Consider the following 14,909-nt stretch of genomic DNA (forward strand, 5'->3'; position numbering starts at 1 on the left):
AATGATTTTATGAATTTATATGATTAGATACATGTTCTCACAAATGTGTATTCATGTCAGTATAAACACATCTGAGAACCTCAGGGGGAGAATGAGTATAGCTGCGTGCTGTGCATTATAATAATCATATGTGTATAATTACCATGAACCCCCAAGGAAACCCTGGAGCCGAGGTCCCGAGCTGGGAAAGTTGAGCTATTTAGGACCATGAGGAGCTCGCGGGGCTGAGTGAGGGCGTCTCTGTAGGGGGAGAGCATGGGAAAAGGAGTAGTGGAGCGTCGTTTTTCTTCAGCTGCGCGAAGGTCCCAGCGATGCTGCCGCTCAATTGATGCTTGCTGAAGAGTCCCGACGCTCTGTCTGTGTGTGTTTGTGTGTGTGTGTGTGTGTGAGAGAGAGAAAGAGCTTTGGCCCCGATACGATGAAGACTCGATCTGCGAGTGGAAACGAGGGGAAATGAAGATGAAGATAAAAGTGGTAATTATGAATGAGACCTGCAGGAATTTCACGGTGATGTTACCTTGTGGGGAACCTTTAGTGTTTATGCTGCTTAGAAGCGAGTTACAGACTGAGTTCTGTCATGATAGTCTAGAGTGACCTAATTGCACTTTGTGGTGTTTAATTTACATCGCTTAGCCTAGATATTTATAATATTCCTACAAGATAACCTTAGGAGAAAGTTTGTTTTTTTCTACAGGGGGGGGGAAGATAATTATAAAACATATCTAGATTCAGCTGTTTAATGCTATTTCTGCACCGCTCTTCAAAACATGTTGCCCTGTTGACAGAGCATGTTAAGCGCATTTGAGTGGCACAGCTGACATTTTATTCGCAGCCCTGCACGAGGAAAGCGCAGCTGTTTATTATCGTGCTGCTTCTGCTTTAAAAGCTTTTTCTAAATGAGCTGTTTTAGTCGGATGTTTTTTTGTTTGTTTTTTGTTTTTTAACTCGTGTGTTTCATGTCTCTCCTCAGTACCAGGGGGTTAGCGGCATCATCATCGTCACCATGGTTACCAGCTTTATGTTGGTGTACAACAGCAGCTCTGGTGCCAGATCATCTTCCTCATCAGCATCATTAGCATCATCCTCATCTTCCTCCCAACGTTCATATGGACCTGCTCCTTCCACAAAAAAGCCAGAGAGACCTCAGAGACTCCCGGCGTCAACACTTGAGGGGTACACAGGTGTCATGGATCATAAGGTAAATATGCACCGACTGTACACTGTGAGAGAATCTGCACATGAAATCCAAACTTGCATGAATGTCTAAGTCACAAAAAGCTACTAATGAGGCAAAACCAAAGCAGAGGATTTAAATGGTAGTCTATGATATTTAACAGGGGCTATGCCAGTGTGTTTTGATGTCAGTTTTGTCTTCTTTGTGATAGAAAAAACAGAAATAAAAGATGCAGGAGAGAAGCACAGGTTGGCACAAAGCAAAACACAGGGTTAGACCTCAGCTGGGTTGTGTATGCCCCAACAAAAACAAGTGGCAGTGTTTGGGTTGAGAGATCAGGTTCTTGTGAGTACTCTTGAGGGTGGGGGGCATGAATCCCATTATTTTTGCAGGAGACCAACAGTAGTGCAAAGAACAGCAGCAGGACATAGGACTTGGTCAGAACCAAACTGAGGAGAAAATAAAATGCAGGGAAAAAAAAGAACACAGAAGTCACTTTGAGTATCTTTGTGATATGAATCTTCCTTGCGCTGATTACACCAGTGCTACGCTTTTAACAGCACTCTTGGTTTTTTCACCAGTCAAACCTCTACAGCGAGGAATTAGAATTCACTCAGCGCGTTTGGACATTTCTGTAAGCAGTTGGGCACACTTTATGTGTCGAGCACCTACTCTGTGAAAAGCGCGGTGATTGCTGTGGCACTTTTGCACGCATGTAGCACAAACTGCGTCTAATCTGTATTCTGCTGTCGTCTCAGGTAAAGTCAGAGAGACTGGCATGTAAATGCAGAGTTCAGTTATGCATGTAAAATGTATTTTTGAAGCTTTGGGCCCTGGTTTCAGTCCTCCTGTGTGTTTTGATGTTTGTATTGAATTATGTCCTCCACTGTCTGCCCATGCTTTTGAGTTTGAGTGTTGTTCAGTTTTTTAGGCACACAGGAACCAGTAATTGTGCAAGTGTCATCATCTTAAGTTGTTTTTTTTTTAACATTTCATTCTCATGTTTTTAAAGCAGCACACGGTAAAGCTTCTAGTAAAGCTCCTTAAATGTGGTAATTGAAATTGTTAAGCAATTTCTGTTAATTAGGGAAAACCTTCAGAATAAAAGATGAGCTTATTACAGCTTTATTTCCCCCCTGTAAGGCTGTTATAGTGCCAAGTAATCCCACTGAACTCAAAAGCTGAACTTGCTGTGGTGGTGCCATCTCTCTAAATTCTCTCTGTAGTTTACTCCTTTTCTTAATTCAAAATTAATGTGTCCACTATGAAATATTTAGTGACAAAAGCACTTAAAACGGGATGGATTCCTTCTAGAAAGGCTGCTCAAGACATCACTGCTGTAATCTCTCGGTCATATAATCACCACAGCCATTGTTACTGTAGCGCAGAGGCCTATCATTCAGACCCAGTGCGGTGTTACAGGCAGCTCATCCAGATAGACGGATCGCTCAGACAGAGTCGTGTCTCCCCTCAGTGAGAGAGATATGCAGCGAAGCACAGCGGACTGGAAAGGACATTGCGTTGCTCAGGCGAGAGAGGATTTTGTAGGGGGTGGGGGGGGTGTTGGTTGCATTTTGCCTCTCACTGCTTGACGACCGGTGTCATGAGAGCGACGAAGAGACTGACATTGGTTTGGAGAGAGCCTCAGCCAGGCTCTTAAAGTTCAGGCGCTCCTCTGAGATGTTGTAAGCCTCATCAGATCCTTTCAACTTCAGTGAAAAAGAAACATTCATCTGCAGATTTTACAGGAGCTCTTAAGAGAAACGAGAGGCAGCTGCTTCAGTTCGGTTTATTATTCACAGTCTCTCCCTGACTGTCCACCTCCATCTGGTTGACGGCTGATTCATGACGGATTCACACTGCGACATTTTCATACTGCTTAGTGCCACTCTGCCCCCACCTCCTTCCCATGGGGGCTTCCAGCTCTGCTGCCTGCTGCACTCTCTGTCAGAGCTGGAGAATGACTAACCAGAGCAGACCTGCTGTAGGATCTGTGGAGTGGGTGGATAGGTCTGCACAGTTCCCTTCAGGGTCATCTGAGGTCTGCTGCTGCTGTTGATGCTGGAGGGAATCTTGGCTTTGACTCTAGCGCGCGCACACACGCACACACACAGTCACTCAGCACTGGCACGCTCATGTAGACAACCCACCCCATGCAAATGGCCAGACACGTTAAAATTTTATGCCCTCATCAGAGCTGGGGATGCTTGAAAACGTGAGGAGAGCTCCATCTAATGTGCCTGCTGGACCCTGTTTATGGCCTACATTAACTTCTGTGCATATCTAGTTTGCATGGGCTGTAATTTCACTAAGGTGGGTGGTGGTCTGTGACTGCTTCGCTCATTTATATCTCAACCCAAGGGGTCATAAAAACACCCAGCACACATTAATCACTAAGACTGTCTTACTTCATGGGGCTGAGAGTTAAAGGCTAAACATTTGGCTTTTTCCTTTCAGTCCTTTCAGTGCTTAAAGGTGAAATGAAAACAGAAGAGTTGAGACCCACGTATCTATATACTGTGCATTCAGACTTCAAAGTTATGGTGCACATTTATGTGGGATATTGTTGAGGCTTCTCCCTGTCTGCAGGTTTTTTTTATGTCTCTGTGTGAGATGTCCTCCTGTAATATGTATTCCTTTTCTTTGACAAGCTACAGTAATTAGAGCTGCAGAGCTGAATAGATGCTTTCAAACACAGACATCCTCACACACACACACACACACACACATTTGAGTTTGAACACTGAAGACAGACAGCCGGTCCATTCTCCTTCGCTCCCTCATCTTCTCTCTCCTTCTCCAATGTTTTGCCGATTCCAGTTAAAGAGATGTTGACCTTTGAAGAACTGTCAGCAGAATCAATCTACATTGGCCTTTGTATGCTCTAATCACAAAGCCAGTGTGAGAGCATGAATGTGGACTGTGCCTGTGCCAGTTTATGATGTACCTACTTATTATGGGTGATACCTCTCTGTGTTCTGACAGCCCGTAATGCAGTCAGCCTCAGAGAAATCAGTGTCATTAGAAAGGCGGTTATGCAAAAAATGTTCCTACCTATGCTGACCCCTTTCTAAGGTGCACTTCTAAGCGGTTTTATAGATATGTTAATGCGCAGAGACAACTTTTGAAAAGACAAGAGGAAACAAAAATAAACAGCCTTGTGCAGAGCTTGCTTAATGGATGAATTCCCAGGACATCCAGTGCTTAATTCCACTCAAAGTAAGGAAACGCACCCTTAGCAAAAACAGATGATATTATCAGGTGTCATCCTCAGAGTGACGGTACATAGCCCAGTTTGTATTCATGCTAATATACTTTAAAATGATGTGCTTTCTTATTAATTCATAAAACCTGTACCAGAGCCAGAAGTCCTGAATATCATGTTTTTTTCCAGATCAGTATTATTTCACATCTCTCCATCAACTTGGCACTAACGAGGCTACGTCCTCTGAGGAGCACCCTCCCCCCTTCTCTCTGTCTGAGGTTGACATGATGAAGAAGAAGAAGAAGAAGAAGAAGAAGAAGGGGACAGCTGCCTTGATTATCTCGCCTTTATTCTCTCAAATTGAGAGCAGAGCAAGTTTGGGACTGCGACTTGAATGTGTGTCACCAGGAGAAGCTTAATGAGATGTCAACTGTCGGGAGGGTTTCTGTGTAATTAATTGGCCCCTGAGCAAAGAAAAAAAGCGAGAGAGAGAGAGCGAGCAAGCAAGAGAAAGCAGTGCCAATCATTAAACCCTCACACCGCGAAACGGGTGCCACTTAATCCACCTCTGCTCTCAGTCGAGCCATTAGCCTAATTCCTTGCACTTTAGAAGGTGTACAGTTACTGTAATGATAATGATCAACACCTGAATTATTTGTGCCTCTGTAAGCAAATACAGCGGAGTCGTTATACACCTCTGCTCATATCTGAGGATGTCTGCCCCATTAGGATAAAAGGATAACACTGGACATATTCTGTACACATCCCATAAAAAAAAGTACAAAACAAATGATTAATTATTTCCTGCCATCCTACTAGTATTGCCATAGCTAGTTCTTGTGTGCCACAGACCACCGCTCCTGTCCCAGCTCATCTGTAAGTCATCGTGATGAAAAACGCTCATCCGCAGCTAAAAATAGTCCCTAAAAGTAAAATTTGCTCCTGTTTCTGTAATATCTGCAAAAACAGATAAACAGTGCCCAGTTGCTTTAGGAAACTATTTAGCCTGTTAGCACATATTTTTGACCTATTTCTAAAGACTTATGATTTTGGTAGAGACCAGTGGACCAGACATTATGACCAGATATTATGTGCACTGTTGCTTTGGGCCTGTGTCTGAATTGACTCCCTTATTCACTGCTCCTTATAGCAGACGCTTAACTCAATTTTTTTTAGAGATTTTGTTTTGGTGATGCTTCAATTGTATGCGTAACACTTTGTGTTATGTGCTGTTTGCTTTATTTTGTATTTTGTGTGTTATGTGTAGGCTGTTTCATGACTGACTAAAACCAAAAACCGAAGTAATTGCTTTGTGAAGTTGTTGCAGACATGTCATGGACACTATGTTTTTCTATTACATTGAATAGTTGATTGAGATTGGAGAACTGAACTGGCACTAAAATAAAGTGGCATAAAACGTAGAGCACTAGATATTAAATAGGGAGTGATTTGGGGCGTTATTTTCATGGGATTTGTTAGCAGTGAGCCTTATCCTTTAAATCCAAGGTTGATTATGGTAATATGAGCCTCTTTGTCTTTTTGTTCTTTACTCATGATTCTTCACTGACCTCTGCCCAACCCTGCACGCCTGTACTCTGTACCCTTCTTAAACTGGGAGGTGGGGGGTGCAGGCAGAGGCTGGAGGATTTTAGGCACATTGAAAGCTCTACTGCAATATTAGAGGCTGACTGATGGGGTTTGCTCTGAAAGCAATTATGATCCTGGGTTCCCCCTGGGAAGTGTATAAACAGGATCATACTGATGAGTTTGGAGTCAGTGTGTGGGCGGTAATTGACTGGGACTGGAACCAGAGCCATACTCCTAACTGCTTACTCTTCCTGTGCTGCCCCCTCTGAACGCCATGGCTTTGTGTAATCCAGTTGTCATCACATTGGAAGTCGCTGAATTGCCCAGTGAAGTTGAACTTATTCCCTTTTTAAGATAGTGTTAATCCGGGAAAGTGTATTGCTTACGAAGTTATACAGTATTGATCAATGCAGACGTCCCTCTGCCCGCATGATAATGTGCAGACGGTAAGTATGTGTCTGTGGGTGTCAGCAAGAGTTCATCAAAACTAAAGGACCATTGTGCCAATTCAAGGGTGATTATCAGCTACCTGTTACATACATTTGATTTGATCAGTCATTCACTTATTCATTCACTCAACAGTCTGTGGGCTGCATCTTCAGCTGCATCTGAAATATTCTCCATCTGATTTTGAAAGCCTCTCTCGCTGTGCCACAGGGCTTATAAGTGGCTATTTCCCAGCATCATCAAGCTGTCAGAAGCTTGGGGAACTTCAGCATCAAAGTCAAGGACATTTTTTTATTGTTCCACAGGCACTTTAAACCACGCCACACCAGCCATGTAACCTTCAATTGCCTTTTACTAGTTTAACACATTCCCTGACTATTAAAACCATTAAAACTTGCTTGGGAGAAATTGTTTGGTCAGTGCCGAGGGGAAAATGCTCTCTATCTGTTGTATGTGGAAGAGGAAACGGCTAAAAGGACTGGGATTTCTTCTCGGAGAGGGCAGGGAGGGTGTGTTTGTGCAGCGAAGCGTGTAATTCACTCCAGCCTACCTGTTATTGAGGGAGGGGGTCTGCACACAGACTGCGCAAACACACTCCTACAGGAAATGGCTTCTTTTTGGGTAATGTGTTAGGGAATGAAAATACCTGTTTCTCAATGCATGAAGACTGTGATTGTGTGTGTGTGTGTGTTTGTATGTTTGTGTGAACAGAAGGGATTACAACAGGTTTTGGATCTAGATACTTTTTAGACAGTTGGAGACTCTTGCCAGAGAAACGTGATTGTATTACATATCTGGGGCCACATCGAACTCTGCACAAAGATTTAAGGACATCCCCAGACACCACACACACACACACACACACACACACACACACATACAGTGGGCAATCATTCAGTGTGGGGTCAGAGATAGTGGGAGAGTATTATATATATATAGCAGTGGGAGAAGCACAGCCTGTGGTGCTGGTAATATCACCTGTATCCACAAACACACACACACACGCACACATCCCCACCTCAGAACCTGATGGAGTGTGAAGCTCAGAGCACAGTTCAGAATGCCAATGTAGCTCTCTATTAAGGTTGGGAATAATTCATGTGAAGAGTCTCTGGGTTTTTGCTGTCGGATCATTCAATCCAAGCTTGCCTTTTTCAACTTTGAAAACCTGGTTGGACATAACAACACGAATACCTGGTCATAACAGTACAACAGCTCTGCAGTATACTGTATACTATCTTTGCAAAGGTACATGAACTATCCTCTCAGTGAACTGTGTATATTATACTGGAGCCAGTTGTGACCAGTACATACACTCCTTGTTTTCTGGAAGTGAACATTACTCTGAGACTGTGGCTGACTTAACAGGCTGATGTGTATTCATGGCATTCCTACAAAATGAAAAGACTGCACAGAGTAACCTCTGCTGTACTGTCAACCACAATAAGCCGCAGAACATTTGAATAATAGGATACCTGACAGAACAGACCAGAACGAGTCTAGCTGCTCGATTCTGTGCCAGTTACGCTCACATCCTATTTGGATGGAGATGACAGTGTAATCATAAAGGGCAGGTTATCAACTTTAATTTTGGGCTGTTTTTGTCTGAAGTAATCATTGTGTGTGTGCTTTTGACAAAAAGTTACATTAATCTATGAATATAAATCTAAAAAGCCTACTGGAGTTAAATTCCAAACTTTTAGCTGCATTGTCAGACATGCTTTATATCAAGCTTGTGGTAAGTGCCCTTGTCGTGTCTACATGTGCTGTTGTACAGACTGTACTGAACTCTTTCAGGGTCATTGATTTTCCCCCTTGGCAGCCAGACTTTAAGGTTAAACGATGATATGACCTTGATGGCCACAGGTTGCAGATTCATTAGAGCTGCTAGCATGCCAGCACCCACTTTGGCCCAGACTGAAATATGTCAACAACAATTGGATGTACTACCATGAAATTCTGTTAAGGCATTCATGGCCCCCAGAGGATGAATCTCTAGCACCACCATGAGATTAGTTCCAAGTGAAATGATTCAACAAATATTGTATGGATTTCCATGAAATGTTTCAGCTTATACAGGCGTCAGCTGTGCTCACCAGAAATGCCAGTTCTGTCATTTCTATTCAGGCTCGCTCCTTTTCCCTCTCATCTCCTTACGTTCAGTAAAGCAGATTCGTTAAACCCCACAAAATTAGCAAGTTTTTCTCTCATATTGGAACATTTTCAGTTCACACAGAAGTGTCAATTCACACCACCCCACGCAAATTTGTATCTACTTGTGTCTTTCCATTGACTGTCAATGTGATCATGCTGTCTGAGCACATGGTGAGAAACGTTTGGACACCCTCAGCTTTTCACAGCCTTTCAAATGTCATACTGTAATCTTTAAAAAGAGAAAATCTAAATGCTTGATAAAACGGTACTTTGGATTATTATCACTGTTTCACAGCCAGTCCTTGATATTCTCAGAGTGACACTGCTATGGTTTCTGACCTGTGATCTTTCACCTCCACAGTCTCTGAAGATGCGCTGCAAGACTTGCGCCCTAGTGACCAGCTCCGGCCAGCTGACTGGGAGCAAAAGGGGTGAAGAAATCGATCACTCTGAGTGCGTCATCCGTATGAACGATGCTCCTAACATAGGCTATCAGCGGGACGTTGGCTGGCGCACTAGTCTGCGTGTCATAGCTCACTCCAGCCTGCAGAGGGTGCTGCGGAGCCGGCAGGAGCTGCTCAACGTGAGCCAAGACACAGTGTTTATCTTCTGGGGACCAAGCAGCTGCATGAGAAGGGATGGAAAAGGCCATGTTTACAACAACCTCAGGCTGTTAAACCAGCTGCTGCCCAAACTGAAAGTCTACATTATTTCTCGGATCAAGATGCTCAAGTTTGATGAACTATTTAAAAAGGAAACAGGGATCGACAGGTACATGGACAGCAGATCTGTGCATGTGAAAAGAAATGCAAATACGAGGAAGGGAACAACACACAAACACACATACAAAATTGTCATCAGTTTTAGCCACGTAAAAGTGAAATTTGCAGTGAGGGACAAGAACGCCACACACTACACTACTTTTTGAGAGGATAATTATTAACAGGATTTAGATTGAAACGGCTCTGAAAGAAGATTTTTATGGGATTTGATAAGAGGTGTTATAAGGAAGGCCTATAAGGACTTTGATTTGGTATCACAAGCTTGCTGTTGCCCCACTGATGTCAGGCTTAGGGGGAGCACTGCAAAGTATTTTTCCCATGTAGTGCAACCATATTTAAAAATCATATTTTGATTTCATTTGGAGCCTTTCAGAGACACTATGTTTCCACAAGCAAAAAAAAACAACATGGTGAGTAAGCATTAATCAGAGTGATGGAGGAGGGTGAAGCCAGTGAACTTTTTTTTCTTTAAGCAGTATTGATGGGGAGTGGTTGGCCACTCTGCTCAACAGCATCAGGATTTTTAGGCGAGGGAGTGCCATCAGCTGCCAAGCCAAAATCGCTTTAGTGAGACATTAGTATTACTTAGCCGTTTATTTTCTGACAGGCTGGTATAAAGCTTGTCACAAATATTTTTGTTTTAAAATGAGGGTAAGAAACTATTATCAACCAGAATATTTGTATCAGGAGGATTCTTGTGGTCTTGATGCAGAAACCCAAATAGGACATTTTACATATTATTATATTATTTATTGTATTATAATACATTATAAATGTAATATACAGTATATACTGCACTTTTGGGACATTTTCAATGTACATTGTCAACATACAAAAGAATTTCTTTCTTTTTATTCCCTCTATGAAACAGATGTAAGATTCTCCATTTGATACTTGATGTCTCTTTCATCTACAGTGCAGGTATCTGCACTGGTTGACTGAATATGAGTTAACAAAAATAGTAACAAAAGAACCAAACAAAGACATTTTGTTGCCATGAATTTAGCTCCTCATATAGACTCATTTATATGTGAACACTAATCCCATAGTGGGCATTAGAGGTTTTTTGCCTTCATCTGTATTTATCTCTGAAAACTGAAGAAGACAGCCTTGTGATCCTCTCTTGTCTTCCAGGAAGAGTTCCAACTCCTGGTTGAGTACCGGCTGGTTCACCATGGCCATAGCCCTGGAGCTGTGTGACAGGCTCAACGTGTATGGCATGGTGCCACCTGACTTCTGCAGGTAGAATCAAATGATTTTTTTTAAATCTAAGATTTGTAGTTGCGTAGCAGGATTCTTTAATTAAAAGGTGACAGTGTGCCCCATCAGAACTGGTTGATCAGTGGAAATGCTCCCTCTCTACCACTTCATCTGCCCCTTAGTAAGAAGCTACAAATAGCAAAAATAAAATAGTAATATTGATATCTGCTTCTAATAAACAATGCATTAAGTTTGACAAGCAGTCCATTCTGTGAGATACATTTTGTTCATTTATTTAGGTCAATTAACACATCTATCTACTTTAACTTCAACAACTTGCTATATGTAAGTTATTGCCATTGCCACACAGCCAGCATAGCATTAACAGCTGTTTACTTGAGCCATAACTGCATTTACAGGACAAGAGGTTAGAATACACTCTGGTCAGTGCTACTCTATCATCTTCTCATGTTGAACTGAGGGCAGACTGAATGCTACAGTAACTCACAGTCACAAATGACAATGACATTACAAGACTGGATGGACCAGGGCTAGTCAGTTAGCAAGCTAACTTCAGGAAAAGAAAAGAAGTGATAGGGATAGAGGCAAAACAAGAGTTAACACTGGTGACAGGTTTTGGTGAGTAAAGGAATGAAGTTTCAACTTGAAATGTTTCTTCTAGACTGTTAAGTAAACAGCTGTTAATGCCAACATTGGCTGTGTAATACTGGCAAAAAATGTACATATAGCACCTTTAAACTCAGGTGAAGCCTGGAACATTAGATATACTAAAATACATAAAATATAAACAAGTATGTAAAACATACAGTAAAACCTATTACACAATGTCATATAAAGTAGGCTACAATATACATCAAGTGAAAGCATAACATAAACCCATATAAGCTGGAATATATCTGGCCATCATTATCCAACTATGAATTGATTGTCTCCTTGCTGTTGTTTCATTTTGTTTTGTCTTATTGGTGTCTTCAAGCAGGGCACTTAACATGTTCTTAAGAGTAGTTCATCTAAACGTCCCTCAGTGAGACTCAAAGTGAAAGCTCAAGGTCCACAAGTTGTACTGTTACATGATGTTTTTTTTTTTTTTTTATAAGTATTGAGGTCAATGAAAGCTAATTTTTATTACTGGTTTTAATCATTTGCATTTGACATTGAAATTCAGAGAACACAGAACTATAACTGAAAGAAATAAAGCAATGTTTGTCAGTTTCCTAGCAACGGTGTTAAAATGACTTAAACCATATGAATTCCAAGATTATTGTGTCCTTAACTTTTTAAGTCAAAGATGCAACCTTTTAAGCTCCACTGTATGTTTCAGCAAAATGAAAAATTATGATCTCACCTTGTTAATTATACTTACAGGGGAACACATTGGCACTAAATAATAATAAATATCAATAATCAAATATAATAATAATAATAATAATAAAACTATGAAGAAAATCTTCAAGACATAAAAATTGTTTCGAACAGCCACTCTTTGCAAACACCCAGTTTCATCTGTTAAATTATACATGCAAGACACCATCAAAATGCCTTCTCCTCAGGACTTAAAATTTCAGTTTGTCACTTCCTGTTTGATCGAGTGGGGCAAATAGTGCATGAGGAGGGTGGGACGCCCTTTCTGCTGCAGCTTCACACTGATTTACTGTGTGCTGATGACACGGGAGTGCTTCAGCATAAAAACCTTGTCTGGTGCATCTTTAACGATGTCTTCAACTTGTAATGACAATGTAACATTTACACCCTGCAGTGACAAATTCAGAGTCTTTTACTGCCATGCAGTCATGCAGGCGAATGACTGGAATTTTAGCACCAGAGATTGCATTCATTTTGACATTTTACAATACAAGTAATACATTTCTCTGAATAGGCTGAAAATACAAAGCGCGGCTGTTTAATGTGCCTAATGTGACATTCAGGTTCAATGGAAATAGGAGAATAATTTGGCTAATATTGTTCTCTTGTGGATCTGTGTGGGCACAGAGGATTGTTTGACACATTATGGTATTCACAGAGAAATACAGGCCAGACCGAAGTGACTCTCATGTAACTGAGTCTTCCACTGAGCTCGGTGTGCCCGAGAGTATCAGAGGAATAATACGGTGCATAATGAACACATCTGTGAGCCCAGATTCTTCTGATCTTTCTGCTTTTCTTTGTTCCTGTCTCCATTTCTTCCCCACTGTGACTCACTTCCTCCACCTCCCCCACTCCATCACATAACTACCCCCTCGCTATTTCCCTACATCCCTCCCTCATACTTTGACTTTCATGCCTTTTCATGCTTTACTCCTCTCTCTTCGCATCTCCTCTGCTTCCCATGTAGGTCCTCCTCCCATCCCTCAGTGCCGTATCATTACTACGAACCCTTGGGGCCCGACGAGTGCTCCATGTACCTCTCCCACGAGAGGAGTCGACGTGGAAGCCACCACCGCTTCATCACAGAGAAGACAGTATTTGCAAAGTGGGCTCGAACCCTCGACATTCACTTTTACCAGCCAGACTGGAAGCCTGCCGCTGCAGTTGCCAGCGCGAACAGCTCGTACGCTCCAGCTACAGCTGGATCCTGAGACTCACTCCAGAGATGATCCCCAGAAGTGTTGGATGTGTGTGTGGACAGTTGCCAGCGTGCAGATTCTCTCTCTGACCAATGTGAACACATGAGACAGCAATAGGACAGAGCAGGCCTGCTGCTGTGGCTGTTAGCTGACTGCCTAAGCAGCTTGGCAGAATGGGATCATTGCATAATAGCAGCACAAAGCCTCAACAATGTTTTGGAAGTGTAACTATAATAGGATGAATTTCATACTGGAATCAAAGCCATGGGGGTTGGCTCAAGTGTGTTTTTTAACTCTGTGTAGAGCTGCTTTAATAACACTAGAGCTGTCAGAGAGGGGACAGACGATGAGACAGTACACTGCTGCATTAACTGGAGTATGACTGATCCATTTTCATACATTAAAGCTGAACACAGATTCATTGAGGACACTGAGGTCATGTTCTCAGCATTGTTTGTGGGATTGTGGGGTTTTAATGACCTGAGAAGGAATTTATATTCTGCATTTACACACAATTCATACACTCTGTTTTTCAAACCTAATTGTGATATTTTTAGAGTCACTATCTTTCATTTTTTCAACTCTTAATTTATTTAATTTATCCCTTTTCAGTGAGGCAGTATGAATAATAAGACAACCACAGCATACAGTCTTGTCATACATGTCGGCAACAGAGCTTTCGTACTGCAGTAAGCCAATTATACACGTGTACGAATGTGTTGTAATAAATTCAAGAATTAAAATATTAAACTAATGTAACTACAGTGAGTGGGAGAAGGAGTATTATTTATTGATATGTGTGCAGAATTTGTTGGCAGCTCTTAGAGTTTAAGATATTCCAATGTAAGTGAAGAGAAACCAGACTGTATCATATTTTTGAAGTGATCCATTCTGAGGTAATTTCAGTTTCTTATTATGACCTAACTGATTCTTAGTCTATGATAATGGAGGGCAGGCAGCCTTCCAAGCAGCAGTGAGTCAAACAGTACAGCCAAATATTGTCATAAATGGGTTTTGTGTCTAATGATCTGTTTAGGTAACTAATGATTATTTTCATTAACAATTATCGGTGCAAAACCCAAAAATATGCTTTTTTTTCCCCCAAAAGTTTGCTTTTTCTGGTCATGTCAGCCCACTCAAAGCACTTTACACTACAAGTTACATTCACCCATTCACCACACACACACACGTACACAAATATAGCACTCTAACTCACACACCTATTCATACACAGACGCTACTTGGGTGCAGTATCCTGCCCAAGGATACTTCGGTACACAGACTGGAGGAGTCAGGGATCGAACCACTGACCTTGTTTAGTGGGTGACTCGCTCTACCTCTTGAGCCACAGCCATCCCTTGTGACATCTAGAGCGTTTTTTTGGGACTTCTTTGTTTAGAGAGAGACACTATATTCAAATGTTTTTTAAAGTTGGTAGCAATTCATACTAAAAATAAATTAAAGGAATGTAGTATTTCTACACCAGATTTATATTCCTGAAGAAGGCTTAAACAACATTAAGACCATCATCTGGGGAGATAAAGATACTAAAATACACTGAAGAGTTACGTGGAAAATTAAAATGTGAAAATTTGGAAAATGCGAATCCTTAGACCACGTGTAGAAATTTTTACATACTGTGTATAAATTATGTTCTTTAAACCCTCTGGTTCAGAACAGATGGCCCTTCAGAAAGACCCTGCCAGCCATGTGTCTGATACTTGAGGCCATGATTTGTCCTCTTATTAAAGCCAAATGTCAGAACAAGCCCTCAA

The 14,909-nt window shown here is 41.6% G+C and overlaps 1 protein-coding gene across 6 annotated transcripts in view; it reads left to right on the forward strand.

The window, feature by feature from the left end:
* Window positions 1-286: 286 nt before the first annotated feature.
* The window catches only part of st6galnac5b (ST6 (alpha-N-acetyl-neuraminyl-2,3-beta-galactosyl-1,3)-N-acetylgalactosaminide alpha-2,6-sialyltransferase 5b), a 59,400-nt gene continuing 44,777 nt past the window's right edge, over window positions 287-14,909 (forward strand). For 2 of the 6 annotated variants that reach the window (XM_051076943.1, XM_051076942.1), the window contains exons 1-4: window positions 287-474; window positions 971-1,198; window positions 8,929-9,338; window positions 10,484-10,591. In XM_051076943.1, the coding sequence (XP_050932900.1) occupies window positions 454-474; window positions 971-1,198; window positions 8,929-9,338; window positions 10,484-10,591 (767 nt within the window). In that variant the 5' untranslated portion in view covers window positions 287-453. Of the gene's footprint in view, window positions 475-970; window positions 1,199-8,928; window positions 9,339-10,483; window positions 10,592-12,902; window positions 13,269-14,909 lie in introns of those variants that run through there. The other 4 variants (XM_051076945.1, XM_051076941.1, XM_018667377.2 and 1 more) reach the window with 3 other exon arrangements.

This window comes from Lates calcarifer, linkage group LG17 (assembly GCF_001640805.2).
Source record: "Lates calcarifer isolate ASB-BC8 linkage group LG17, TLL_Latcal_v3, whole genome shotgun sequence".
Classification (NCBI taxonomy): domain Eukaryota; kingdom Metazoa; phylum Chordata; class Actinopteri; family Centropomidae; genus Lates; species Lates calcarifer.